The 14546-nt window shown below is 42.0% G+C and overlaps 1 protein-coding gene across 1 annotated transcript in view; it reads left to right on the top strand.

Moving 5' to 3' along the window:
- The window catches only part of E23 (ABC transporter G family member E23), a 234519-nt gene that overhangs the window by 200463 nt on the left and 19510 nt on the right, over positions 1-14546 (top strand). Inside the window, exons 3-8 of the mRNA XM_076798205.1 lie at positions 1900-2060; positions 2793-2962; positions 8968-9073; positions 11264-11364; positions 12338-12593; positions 14198-14368. Coding sequence (XP_076654320.1) covers positions 1900-2060; positions 2793-2962; positions 8968-9073; positions 11264-11364; positions 12338-12593; positions 14198-14368 — 965 coding nt within the window. The remainder of the gene's footprint in view (positions 1-1899; positions 2061-2792; positions 2963-8967; positions 9074-11263; positions 11365-12337; positions 12594-14197; positions 14369-14546) is intronic.

Below are 14546 nucleotides of genomic sequence, written 5' to 3' on the forward strand. Positions count from 1 at the left end.
TCTGTAAACACAGTAAACATAACCTAAATATTGACAGAAGCAAATAGTTGAACTGTCAGTTCACAAATGGCGCGGCTAAAAATGTTAACACAAAATCCAACACTGGGGCCCTTTGCGGACCCCACTCATGCATTTAAGGGTTACACACGTCGGAGTTAGGGAAGGCGAAAAGATGGGAGAGAGAAAGAAAAGGGAATAGAAAAGGAAAACTTGAGAAGACAGTGACGGCGATAGGGACAGCGGAAATGAGTCATGAACAGAGAAAGCTAAGAGGTAGGCTAACGAAAACCAGAACTATGGCGACGTTCTCAGGGACGCATTGGAAATTCGTGAAGGGCTGGTCACCAAATGTGCGACTAGCAGACAGGAAATAGAGAACAATAGCGTAACAGAGTTGGAAAGGAAAGAGAAATTCTTAGAAGAAATGTATGCATTGGCGTACGTGTTGATATCGACACTATCATTTCTTTTGATCAAAGTCGAACAGTTATTTCGAATGACCTTAGGAATCACCCTGTTCACGGAAATACATTTTTGGGACACCCTGTATGCAGCTCTGCCAGCCCGTGTAGAACAGCTGAGAGATACTGCAATTGTTGCTGGATATTATGAAATTATAGCACAGAATTATTACTGGATGTAACGTAAATCAGTGAAATAAGTAACTAACTAACTAAACCTACCAAGCATTAACATTAGGTTTACGTCAAAATGACGGGTTCTAATATTTTTAATTTACGGTTATCGAGATTGTGAAGATCCATCTACGTGGAATTACTCAACAAATTTATTTCTTTGGGTATATATTATTTTATAAATGGCTAAAAACTTGAATAGACACGTACTTTTTATTTTTATAAAGTAATGTAAAATACTCACTTTTAGTACTCCGTAAACCTAGTGTTAACAGTATCTGGTAAGTATTGCCTTGTAATCATGGCAACCCTAAATTCATTAACAAGGAAATTTACTCCACTGTTTTCCCTAAATGAATTTTTATAGTTTCAATAATTTGTAATGTTAATGTAAGGTTAATGTTAGGGCTAGCTCGACGTAGAACCGGGTTAATGAGGAAGATAAATTTTAGCTCCTATTAGATTACAATTGACGTATAAACATTTTTTTTTGCATAGATGTCCACAGTCTAACGACGATAAACGTATCCTGATGTTTTGATCATTTTTCGAGTAGAGTGTTAGTAATTCGTTGTCACGATAGAAGCAAATGAGGCCTCGTTTATTCTCAAACAATTATGCATTTCTTGTAATTTGTTTGATCGAAATTCTGCTCCGTGTGAACAACGGGCGGTTTCGTTTGAAAATTTCGTTCGAGCTAGACTATTCTCTCTGCGGCTGATTGGGGGCGCAGCACACATGCCCGTCTTAATTGCCGTCATGGAATAGTTCCGATGGGACGTCATTGTTATTATGAAGGTGACTGTCAGCATTGGAACGCGGGTTCGGAATTTTTCTGGGGAAAATGTCCGATAACGAAGCGTCAATAAAAATTAAGTTCACCGGCTGTGCCTGTTACGGCCCGGGAACACGTTGTTGATCAGAAATTTCTTCAATTGACGCTGGAACGCGATGAAAATTACGCGAATCCCGAGAATAACAAAACGTGGTAGAAACGCGATAAAAAAAAAAACGTTGTACGTGTATAGTCTGTGACAACAAACGTACAGTCTTCGAGGGACTGTGCACAAGGCTTGCATGAGAGGAGATGGACTACACAGGCGTGCGAAAAAGGGTGGTATTTAGATAATTACCACCATAGTATAAAGACAATTTTGTTACGCTTTTCTCGATTGTTGTTTGTTTTCATTTATTATTCCACGCGGACTGTTAGACGTTATTTATCCGACCCGGTATCCTAAAAATTTTGTTTTCTACTTTGCAGAGTGGAAAGCTCAGCGTTGCAGTTGGTGTACCCGCTGGATTCTCGTCCGGTGCAGCTAATCTTCCGGGGGTTGCAGGTGGTCAAGGAGAAAAGAGCCCTCCTTCGGGATGTCTCGGGTGTCGTTAAACCAGGCGAGCTTCTGGCCGTCATGGGCCCTTCAGGTATGCACCAAATTTTCGTCAAACCGAGCTCGTTAATGTCACATCAGCTTCCGCTAAACGAACATTCACTTTTAGTGGACGGGAATGATTTCGAAAATATTTTCCGACGAGTCGAATGCATCTATTTTCCAAATTTTCTTCCGCGATTTAGCTCCCACCCCTGTATGATCAATTTAGAATATTTTAACACTTTGAATGCGAACCCAACCTCAAAAATTCCGAGATGAAAATAATCTATTTGACGAAATAAAACGTGAAACGTTGTTAACACTAGGTTTACGGAGCTTTACAAAAATATCACATGATTGTATATATCAAAATTTGTGGCCATCTTTTTAATCATATATATCCAAAGAAATCAATTCGTTAAATAATCCCTCATGGACGCATCTTTACAATCTCAATATTCGTAAATTAAAAATATTAGAATCCGTCATTTTGACGGGTCCCGTAAATCTAGTGTCAAGACGTATGCTGAAAGTACTGCATCATTCTCGTAGTATTTGTTACAGTGAATGCGTTACCACAAAAATTCATTCGCGAGTCCAGATAAATAATTTCGTCTACCGTTTCTGGGAGACACGGCGTTCGAAGTGTTAATGTCGAGTTCGCGAGAAAAATGTAAACCAGAGGGACCTCGACTGTGTACAATATTGTTAATAAAATATTCAGGGGGGCAGAAGAGATTTCCGGAAGTGAGATTTTCAGGATTCGTTCGACTTCTTTGTTAAGGTTGCGGCAAAACCACGTTGCTGAACTGCCTGTCGGGCCGCGTGGGCGTGGACGGGGGTGAAATCTGGCTGAATCGCGAGAGGCTGACGAAAAGATGGCGCCGAAGAATCTGCTACGTGCAACAGCAGGACGTTTTCTTCCCCGATCTGACGTTACGGCAGACCCTCGAGGTGAGTGTCTCAAGATTCCCAGCCGAACACGCGAAAAGAACGACGAAACGCAAGCAGAGACCGATGTCATAAAAAAGAAATCTTAATATCATTCGCGAGATCGAGCCGGCTTCAGCCTTAAAAGAAAAAGCAACGTCCATAAACTGCTGCGACAACAATCGGGAGATGCTCTCGCCCATAGAATTCTATGGACCAATAAATTCCGATCGTTTCGTCCAAGGAAATTTGCATTGGGCAATCCGAATAGCCTGGTTACAAAAATTATGCCCCGCGTTATACTATTCGTAACGTCGCTAGATAAGGGGAGGGTCTAGGAGCTGTTTTATTTTCCTGTCATAAAAATTCGTCGGAAGATTCTCTTTACAGTGATTTCTCCGTATATGTCGCCAAGGCCTGGACGCTATACGTCGCGGAATTGTCCCCACTTGTGATTTAGAAGAGTCTACAGAATAGTACCTCACAAGAATAATTGGCATAGTTCTTACGGTTGAGTCAGGAAAAATTCCTTGAATTAAAAATGTTCGCTCCTCTTTTGAATTTCGTAAAAATTTGAGGAAGAACGAGTTTCGGATTCGTGTCCAACGCGTCAAAATCAGTATAACGAATAGGCAGCTCTACGTTCGGACGAAACTATGATAGCACTGCTAGGCGCTCCAGCAAGTAGAAACGGACGAGCATGGTCAGACAGCGGCGCACGATATCCGCGCGCCTACTCGAACAGAATGAAAATAGGACAAATTTAGTGCATCATTCTATCATTGCTGTGACGAACTTTCCTATGCACTTTGAAACAAATCTCTGCAAATTTCCATCCGTTGTTGTTCAAACATACTCTTTGATTCTGAAGAAATCTACTTTCCGACTTGCAACTAGATTCTTATTTAACGCTAAATCTACCCCGTCAAAATTGTCTACTTCACAATTATTGTAATTGTAAAAACGATTTCATAGGAAATTACTGAATTAACTAAGTAAATTCGAACTTCTCCCTTCTATAAGACGATTCATTTTTATTCTAACATTAACATTTTCTATCTTCTCGGTGCGATCATGGAGAAGACTAACCCTCCGACAGCGGGTCCCGGGTCCATTTTGACCCAGAGTATCGAAATCCGTAATTACTCCTCTGCCAATTACGGTAAAAGAATACGTGTCACATTAGGAATAACAGAAATACTAATGGATCTAGAAGGGGTGTTGCCAAAAGTGTGTTTATAAAAATTGATAAATAAGAATATGAATAGGCCCAAGCATCGTCGGTTTTACAGTTGTGCAAATGGTCGGAGGGTTAATTTACAATAGTCAAAATGTTAGTATTGCGACGGGATCTCGAAGCCCCGACATTCCCAGACTCGGCTGGCTCGTTTCAGTAACCTAATCGCTGGCTCGCGCGCGTGCAGAGAACACCCCTCGAGCAACAGAATAGGAAAGCAATGGCCGCGATCGCGACATTTCCTTGTTTTCCCGGAAAACCAGCCGGCAACCGTGCCAAGTTTATGGGCCGCGATTTACGAGGGCCCGCGGCCGAAAATTAGGAGGACACCTACTCGCGTTCATGCGCGCGAGGAATGCGGGCCGGGAGCCAAACTGCGTCGACACCTCGTCGAGGATTTCGGATCGTACCTTCGGAAAGTATCGTCGATCCCCCCCGCCACCGATTTTTCTCAAAATCCGTTGAAAAGATTTTCCAGTCGCCGAAGATTTTCGAACGTTTCGGAATCGATGTTTTTCTGTTCGTCGAGTCGACGGGTCGAAATGTTTTCGGGGAAAGTTGCACACCGTTGTGGACGAGGCTTTAAAGGATCGAAGGGGCCGTGGTCGGCTCGACGAACGCGAACGGACGCGCCATTTTCTCAGCAGCCGCCGAGTCCGTTACACAAGAGGATCCGTTATGCGGAGAGAGAAAGTGCTGGCCGATGATATTTCGCCGCGTGCGTTCTATAGCGGTCATCTCACGGCTACGGGGAAACTGGACTACTCGTAACGAAACGTGTTTGCCACGATCAGGCGAATTTTCGCAGCTTTCGAGCTGAGCATTTCTTCCCGGCGAATCACCATAACCTCCCGTCGAAATTAGCGCGCCGCACCGTGGGCAATTTGAACAAAATCGGATTCAAAATCAAGGAAATTTCGATAGGGATGAGGTAGAGCGATGAAATTTTTTTTAAATGAAAGCTGAAACTTTGTAGAATATGGGAAAAATAGAGAGATTGTGGTACGAACGTTTTTTAACCTCGAGAAAATTCGTTAAACGCGCACAAGTTCAAGAAAATTTTAGTTTTTCCAATACCACGCGCGGAAAAAATATTTTTTTAACATGCTATACATCATTTCCCATAGATTTTTCACGCTGATTTCAAATCTGGTCTCAAAATTTGTCTACGACCTGAGGATTTTGCAAAAAATAGATTTTTGTGGCAAAAACTAATGAGGTCATTTTTTCGTTCAAATGATTGGATGGTAATAATCTCTCTGTTTTTCCCATATTCTACATAGCTTCAGCTTTAATTTTAAAAAAATTTCATCGGTCTACCTCATTCCTATCGAAAGTTCCTTGATTTTGAATCCGATTTTGTCCAAATTGCTCACTGTGCGCCGCATTTCAATTTGTGTGAAAATTTGTGGAGAGATTGCCACAGGTACAACGCTTATTAGGCAAAAAAAATTTGTTGTAAAAAGTTGTTAACATTAAGTCATATGGGCTAATCGAAAATCTGTTTTCTACCCATTTTTTATTTATGGAAGCATACAACAAATCGTGTAATAGATTTTGGTCTGGAACTAATCGTTTTGGCAAGGTGTAATATTGATCTAACTTTCTGCAAAAAATCATGAGACCCTTCGAGACCCTTTCGCCACAATTTAAGTTTCAATATCAACTTTCAGAATTTCCCAAAGTGAATCCATGTTCCAGGAGGAATTTTTTAGGAATATTTCTAATTAATAAAGAAAAATGTGAAGTGCATATGATTTATTAATTTTTTATGTATAAAAAAATATTTAATAACAATTTTTTTATCTTACATAAATTATTTTTATAGCGTTCATTGGAGCACTACCAAAAAATACCAGTTTCAATTTTGCGACAGTGGTCCAGTTGTACTGTCTACAACTAGTTGTGCTATCCGAAATCTGATTAGACATAAACAATATTAATAAGTTAACTGTCATTAGTAATGACAGTTGGTCGTTACTTTGAAATGTATATTAATTACAAAAACTTAAGGTTTTATAGAATTAAATGAATAAAAATTGGCTTTAAAATTTGAATGCTATAGCCATTCATGTCATTTTGCATCACTATGAAAATGAATGCCATAGCATTCACGTCCGTAAACGTGTTAAAAAATGATAACTGCGTTCTAGATGTTTGCCACGGCTTTCAAAACTAAAAGATACAGTGATTTCTCTATATATGTCGCCGAGATCTGGATGATAAACGTCGCGGAATTATTCCCACTATACTCCATCCCGTGAGGAGCCGCCAAGCTCAAGAAGCCTCGAGGAGTATAAAAACACGGTTAGGGTATACCTCCTGGGCGATACATGACACTGACAAGACCCGTGTTTTTGACATATATCGAGAATTCACTATATCTACTCTATCGCGTGGTTTTCCTGGGGACTCTTCGTGAATTGGAAAACGTTTTTGAAAATTGACGCGTCAGCGGCACCTGTAATTGTCGCGGTTAAAGTAGAAAAATTCTCGAAAAGTTAAAAGTTAAAGTTCAAGTTGAAAATTCGATTTTCTTGCCAAAAATTAAATAAAAAATCGAGGCTGCGTAGAAGCGGCTTTCTATCGATCATACCGTGTTCGACAGCGTTACGTTTCGAACCGAAACGTGCCCGCGCCTCGCTCGCCGAGCAACCATAAGCGGCTCGCGATTCGGCACGTAGTGCGCGGACTTTCCTCGCGTTCGCGCGCACCTGATAATTCGGTGGAACGCGCGTGTTCGAGCGAGCAAAGCGAGCAGAGCGAGGCGGAATCGAAGGAAAACACGGCACCGGCCGCCTCGGGGCGCCTCTTTAGAATTCTGTCGCAGGCTTTGTCTCCGTTTGGCTTTAGTGTCACACGGGAAAACGCGATTTCGCTTCGCCTCGCCTCGCCTCGCCTCGCTTCGCCTCGCCTCGCCTCGCCTCGCCTCGCGACTGCATTGCAGTCGAACGGCTGTCATCTCGGGAAAACATACAGGGTGTCCCGGGCCGAGACGATACTAAACGGCGGAATTGAATAGAAAATAGACCGTGAAAACCTTGGTGTGACAGTTCGCAACGAGAAGGTAGGCTTCGTCGAACGCGAAACTGGAGCATCGGAGGATCGACCGAGCGCAGCTTCGCCCGAGTTTTTCACGGGGCGACTCCGATAATCGAAAATTCCCGGCAGCCACCGCGAACGTCGCCGCGTCTGCGAAACGTGCGCGACATTTTTATCATGCTCGGATCCCGAACGTTTAACGAAGCCCGTGGATTTTTCTCTCTGTGTGCGTACTCTCTATGCAGAAAGTGAGTGCAGGGCAGTTCATATTTTTCACTGAGAATGACGATTTTTAACCGGAGATTCAGATTTTAACTCATCCAAAGAACGTGAGTTTCAGTTTGATTTGCTAGCACTTTGAGTACCACGTTTTCCGAAAACGGAATGATTTGTCCAGGTTTATGAATAAATGGTATTTCATTGAGTGTTGTCAGTTTGGTTAGGATCTGAAAGTGCAAGGTGATTGAGGATTTTCATTGTCACTAGACTGCGGATTTTTAATGCAGTTTTGACGAAAAAGAATTGACGAACTCTGATATGTTACTTCCAACTTGTTAAGATTATTCGAGGCAGGAAGACAATGTCCATTTCGCATAAATATACGCAGTCTAATTATCACACGTCTTAGCTTTTATTACCTTTATTTCGTTAAATGAATTACTTTTATTTTGCGAAGCTTTTGAGGCCGCTTGTACTCAAAGGGCTAGTATCACAACACTAACCCCACCAACCACGAAACACACAAAAGTGAAACGCCTTATAAATGTGAAATAAAGAAGCTTAAGTAAATAAAGAAGCTCAAGTAAAAGATGCTTTAATAAAGACGTCAATTCCGTAATTTCCTATGAAAGCACTTTCACAATTTCAATAACTGCAAAATAGAAAACCGGTGATTAGATCGTGGTAGGTTCAACGATAATATTGGTGGGGAGGAAAATTGTTAATGACAATCTTAGGGCGTTCTCCCAAGTCCCTCAAGCCCGTCCCCCATGGGCCACCATGGAGATAGAAACATAGTCAACCTGGTCACATACAGAGGACTACACAATTTATGATATCTAGGCACAGAATGCACTAGTCGTTCCTGGCAGGAAATGAATAAAGATCAAAAAGAAAACATTTTCTCTAAAAAGTAGCAAAGTTGTCTCGGTGTCGGAAAGCTTGACTTAAATTCGTGTAATCGTAACAAATGACGAGGCAGGGGGTAAATGGTGATCGGGTTGGGTAGCGGGTTGCAGGCGGAAAGTGCATCGACGTGGCCACGGTATTATGCACCGTACGATGCGAAATCGGTATCCGGAAAGGGGTCAGGCCGATTCGCTGGCCAAAAACAGATCCGGTCCCGGAGAAGGGTGTAATCGGCGCAAGACTCGTCGGCCGGCTTGATCTCTCCGCACCGGCGCGTTATCGTAATTGATTTAACGATCGCGATTACGAGCGTGGGGCCGGTGCATCCCCGGGGATACGTGTCAGATGGTAATAATAGACACAAAGTGGGCTGGATATTACGAAACGGAAATGCACCGGGGCGCGGGCGCGCGCGCACCGCACCGGGCGCTTTTGCTTACGTTACCGTTTGATGCCGGGTTAATGGCGGCCGAAACGATACCGATCTATATACCGGTCGGCGGTGTTCCTACGCCGACGCGCGGCTACCTCGATCCCGATCGGCGGGATCTTTCTTTTTTATTTTTTCCTTTTTTCTTTTTCGACGGTCGATTTGATCGTGTTTTCGTTTCGTCGGTTACAGTACCAGGCGAGGCTCAGGCTTCCGGACACGTTCTCGTACTCCCAGAAGATGCAGTGCGTCGATCATATCATCGAGGTCCTCGACCTCGTCGGCTGCCAAGACACCAGTGAGTATCGTCGACATAGTTGTTCGCCAAATTTATGCGTACGTTTCTTCGCGGTCTCGGACAACTTGTGGAAATTAACGCCAGGCTCACCGGACCCGCCACATGACGGGATCTAATATTTTTAATCTACAATTATCGACATTGTCACGGTGTAGTTGTGAGGAATTGTTCAACAAATTTATTTCTTTTTTTTTTTGAAGGTGTATGTTATTTAAAAAGTGGCTAAAAATTTAAATGGGCACGTTCTTGACCCGCCAAATGACGAGATCTAATATTTATAATTTACAATTATCGACATTGTCACGATGTAGCCGTGAGGAATTGTTCAACAAAATTTCTTTTTTTTTGGGAGGTGTATGTTATTTAAAAAATGGCTAAAAATTTAAATGAGCACGTTCTTGACCCGCCAAATGACGGGATCTAATATTTTTAATTTACAATTATCGACATTGTCGCGATGTAGCCGTGAGGAATTGTTCAACAAATTTATTTCTTTTTTTTGGAAGGTGTATGTTATTTAAAAAATGGCTAAAAATTTAAATGGGCACGTTCTTGACCCGCCAAATGACGGGATCTAATATTTTTAATTTACAATTATCGACATTGTCACGATGTAGCCGTGAGGAATTGTTCAACAAATTTATTTCTTTTTTTTTGAAGGTGTATGTTATTTAAAAAATGGCTAAAAATTTAAATGGGCACGTTCTTGACCCGCCAAATGACGGGATCTAATATTTTTAATTTACAATTATCGACATTGTCACGATGTAGCCGTGAGGAATTGTTCAACAAATTTATTTATTTATTTTTTTTTTTTTGGAAGGTATATGTTATTTAAAAAATGGCTAAAAATTTCAATGGGCACGTTCCTGTTATTTTTGCAAAGTAATATGAAGTAGTCACTTTTACTGCTCCGTAATCTAGTGTTTTAGGCTTAGTGTTCGTAGTTGTGTAGCTAGATTTTTTAAGTGGGAGCTAGAATTTTTAGACACTATACAGATCATACTTCAATGTTCTTCAATGTTCAATGTTCAATGGTTTTCCTATTCTGTATATTCTTATCATCACTGAAAATATTCTGAGATATCTGGACATTACTAATACGCTTTTGATTTTATACTGTGATTTTATGCGACGATTTTACTCAGAGTATTAGATTCATCAGAAGGACAACTGTATAACATCAAGATTGTGTTAAATACGTCGTTTTATAATAGTAACGTAACAGAGCTACTTGCTTTTTAAGCTACTTGAAATTTCCAACATAAAGGAAACACCCTTACAGGGTTCACGAAAATTCGAAGTTTCGGAGGGTCAACCATTTCCTGCTCTATGTCCCCGTTCGATTCTGATCGTAAAAGGGAAAATTAGGCGGGGTTTATGTCATCGCATCTCTGATGTACACATTGTTTAAAAAATACAAGAAGTCTAAAATCACCGATTTCGATCGGATCTCCTTCAGAACCGCCGAAGTCTCCTATCTCTTCAAGAACATCGAAGCCGGGAACTTGATGACATAAACCCCCCCTATTTCAGCGTGGACAACAACATATACGAATTCGAATAAAATGGCGGACCTGGAACACAGAAGAATCGATCGATAGTCAGAGTCCTTGGAGTTTCCGCTGGAATTTTCTCCGCGAAACGTTGATCGCGATGATTTTCTAATCCCGGTTCCCGGTTAGGGAGATCAAAGTATTCGCGATCGAGACCAGTACACAGAATTGTCCCACTTTCCAGCCCGGCCAGTAAATTCGCCCGTAATTTGTTTATGCACGGACCCCGTAACAATTTACGACTTCCACCGGTAAGAAACAGCCGTTTCGTCTTTCAGTCGCGGCGCGGCCCGTCCGTTGATGCTGCCGTTGATTCTGATCGACGATTTCCGCGATCGTAACTTGTCCACCGTTTCCCATAAACCCGTGCCCGGAACGGAGCCATCGGCGTGTGTCTATTCCCATGCATTATCCGCAACGAGCATCTCGAATTAACGTTGGATATCGAGTTTTACTCCGGCCTCTTTCCTGTACACCTGAAACCCCGAGTTTCTTTTCGCTCGAAGAAAACCGGCGACGAGCTCCGGGAAAGGCAATTAACCTCGGATCAAAATTAGACGACCGTGTACAATAGGGAGATCGATGTTCCGGCGTCACGATTCTTGTCACCTTTAACGTCGCGTTTTGTTCGCAGTTATCGGGGATTACACGAAACGAGGACTCTCCGGCGGCGAGAAGAAGAGGACGAGCATAGCCTGCGAGCTGCTCACCAATCCGTCGCTGATGTTGCTCGACGTAAGCTTTTTAATTGCACTCAACGCCCGCCTTTCAACGTCTTCCAGCCAGATTTTCTTGTCGAGCTTCCGACAGCGTTCCCACCAATTTTCAAGCACACGGAGGAAACTCGAAAGCCGCGGAAACCCGAGCTTTTATCAATAATGCAGTTAAAGACTTCTACAAATTACAAACCAGCTCGTTAACGATTAATTCCGGTTCCAATTCGAACGCTGGCCGGAGAATTTGCCCCAATTATCACACCATCTACCGGCGATTTTTTCGGAATTTTTGAAAATGCTTAAAAATTTCACCCTCGGTAATCTAATCATTTCTTTTGAGGTAGAGTGTTTGGTGACCGTCCCCATAATATTGTATTATAATTTTCCTCGGTCTTTCCTTAATATTGTATTCCTCGATCTTTGTCCAAAATAAGCAGCCATCGCGGTTAACGAGCGTCCCAATTAACCGGAATCCTCTGCAAAACTGCCAACCGGGGATTTTTGAAAATGGTTAAGAATTTCACCCTCGGTAATCTAATCATTTCTTTTAAGATAGAGTGTTAGGTGACCGTCCCCATAATATTGTATTCTAGTTTTCCTCGATCTTTGTCTAAAATAAGCAGGCATCCCGATTAACGAGCGTCCCAATTAACCGGAATCCTCTGCAAAAATGCCAACCGGGGATTTTTGAAAGTCCATGGTTAAGAATTTCACCCTCGGTAATCTAATCATATCTTTTGAGATAGAGTGTTAGGAGACCACCCCAATAATATTGCATTCTAGATTTGCTCAATCTTTGTCTAAAATAAGCAGCTATCCCGATTAACGGGCGTCCCAATTAACCGGAATCCTCTGCAAATGGTACACACTCTCCCCGAAAAATGCCAACCGGGGATTTTCTGCTCGGATTGTCTACTGTCCGCGAACGTTGCCAGTTAGTCGCCAGGCGAGATCACGTTCGTTTGATTAATTTGTATGCTGTCGTCCCGCAGGAGCCGACCAGCGGGCTGGACTCGCATTCAGCACAGGCGTTGATTTCACGACTGAAGAAATACGCGGAGCAAGAGGGCAAGAGCATCGTGGTGACGGTGCACCAGCCTAGCTCCAGGATGTTCCACAGCTTCAACAAGCTCCTCCTACTGAGCCGTGGCCAGGTGGCATACTACGGACCCACCTCGAACATCGGCAGGTTTTTCTCCACGATAGGACTGACGTTGCTGCCTCATTACAACCCGGCCGACTTCATACGTAAGCTCCTCGATCACTATCGCCCTCCCAAGACGCTCCATCCTCGACGAGACATTATCGAAAGAATTATTTGACAAAAATCAGGAACCGCTTGTCTTGCTCCGAGGATAAATCCAGAAATAATCAATTAATCAGTTTATTTCTCAGTCATTTCAGTAATTTATTTCTTTTTTGTGAATAATTTTAGCAAGTTAGAAACAGTTTAAACGGTCAGAGTTATTAAGAATTATTACTAGTTACTTGATAACGAAGATTGTAAGCTCCTCCATCACTATCACCTCCCAAAACCTTCGACGAGTCAATTATTGAAAGAATGATTTCACGAAAATTGGAAACCGCTTGTCTTGCTCCGAGGATAAATCCAGAAATAATCAATTTTGTCGTCAGTTTATTTCTCAGTAATTTCAGTAATTTTGTTTCTGTTTTGTGAATAATTTTAGCAAGTTAGAAACAGTTTAAACGATCAGCGTTATTAAGAATTATTACTAGTTACTTGCTAATGAAGATTGTAAGCTCCTCCTTCACTATCACCTCCCAAAACCTTCGACGAGTCAATTATTGAAAGAATGATTTCACGAAAATTGGAAACCGCTTGTCTTGCTCCGAGGATAAATCCAGAAATAATCAATTTTATCGTCAGTTTATTATCAGACTGTGGATCTCTGTATAAAATAAAAATTGTCTATATCAATTTATTTCCTTTTGGGAATCATTTCAACAAGTTAGAAATAGTTTGAACGGTCAGAGATATTAACACGTTTTTAACAATTTTTCTTGAAACTAGTTGTACTATCCAAAATCTGATTAGAAATAAACGATAACAATAAGTTAACTGTCATTGGTAATGACAAATGAAACGTATATTAATTACAAAAACAGATTTCAATTTGAAATGTATATTCATTACAAAAACTTAAGGTTGTGTCAAATTAAATGAATAAAAATTTCCTTTAAAATTTCAGTGCTGTAGCATTCGTGTCATTTTGCACCACTATGAAAATGAATGCTATAGCATTCACGTCCGCGAACGTGTTAACCCTTTGCACTCCTAGTGTCACTCGACATTAGTTTTTATCTGAGGAGCTCCATTGTCGAGTCCTACTCGACATTATTTCATGCCCAAATAAATAGATGTCGCGCACACCACCTATTTTTGTGAAACTTGCGAAAGAAAACCAGGATTGCATCCTGGGAATTGTTTCAAAAGATATCATACTCTTGAAAATTTCAAAATACGATAATAGTGCACATAAAACTGGCGTTTAAGTGAATTTGTTTCGTCCTTTGTTTATTTAAATTGCCTTATTTTTTTCGTTAAAGTAAATATCCAATTTAATTCTTCAAAGCGTTGGGAGCTGCCGGTAACGAAATTGAAATAAAATTCGAAGTGCAAAGGGTTTTAAGAATTGTTACTAGTTACTTGACAATGGAGATTGTACCTCCAACTACGGTTCACTTCGGAATGAATAAATTGACGGTTCGGTGGCGGTAAATTTTCTGACAGAAGAATACGGGAGGTTGTGCGGGAGTGGTAAGGGAACGGGCATGATTGAAAGGGGTCCTGGCTGGCAGTGTGAAATATTTTTGCGACCCCGTTGTTTCAGTGGAGCAAATAAAGGGGCCGGAGGAGGTCCGGGAACGGATCGTGGCCGCTGCGAGGAACGCGAGACAGGGACCGGACTGCCCGCCGGAACTTCGCACGGAATATAATCCCAGCCAGCATCCGCTCTGCGACCACCTCATCCATTATCACGAGCACCACATCAGCCACAATGGTATTAACTTTGCGCGTGTACTTGGCCGGCTCGCGCTTCATAATTCACGCTGTCCGCGGAAACAAACATCTCCTCGCGCGCTGCTTTCACCTTTTTTTTCTGGCCGCGCGTCTTCTCGATTATCTCTGCGCGCCGCAGCCGCGACAAAAGCTGTCCCAAAATATTTTACAAGCTTCAA

This window comes from Halictus rubicundus, chromosome 12 (genome assembly GCF_050948215.1).
Source record: "Halictus rubicundus isolate RS-2024b chromosome 12, iyHalRubi1_principal, whole genome shotgun sequence".
In the NCBI taxonomy this organism is placed as follows: Eukaryota; Metazoa; Arthropoda; class Insecta; order Hymenoptera; family Halictidae; genus Halictus; species Halictus rubicundus.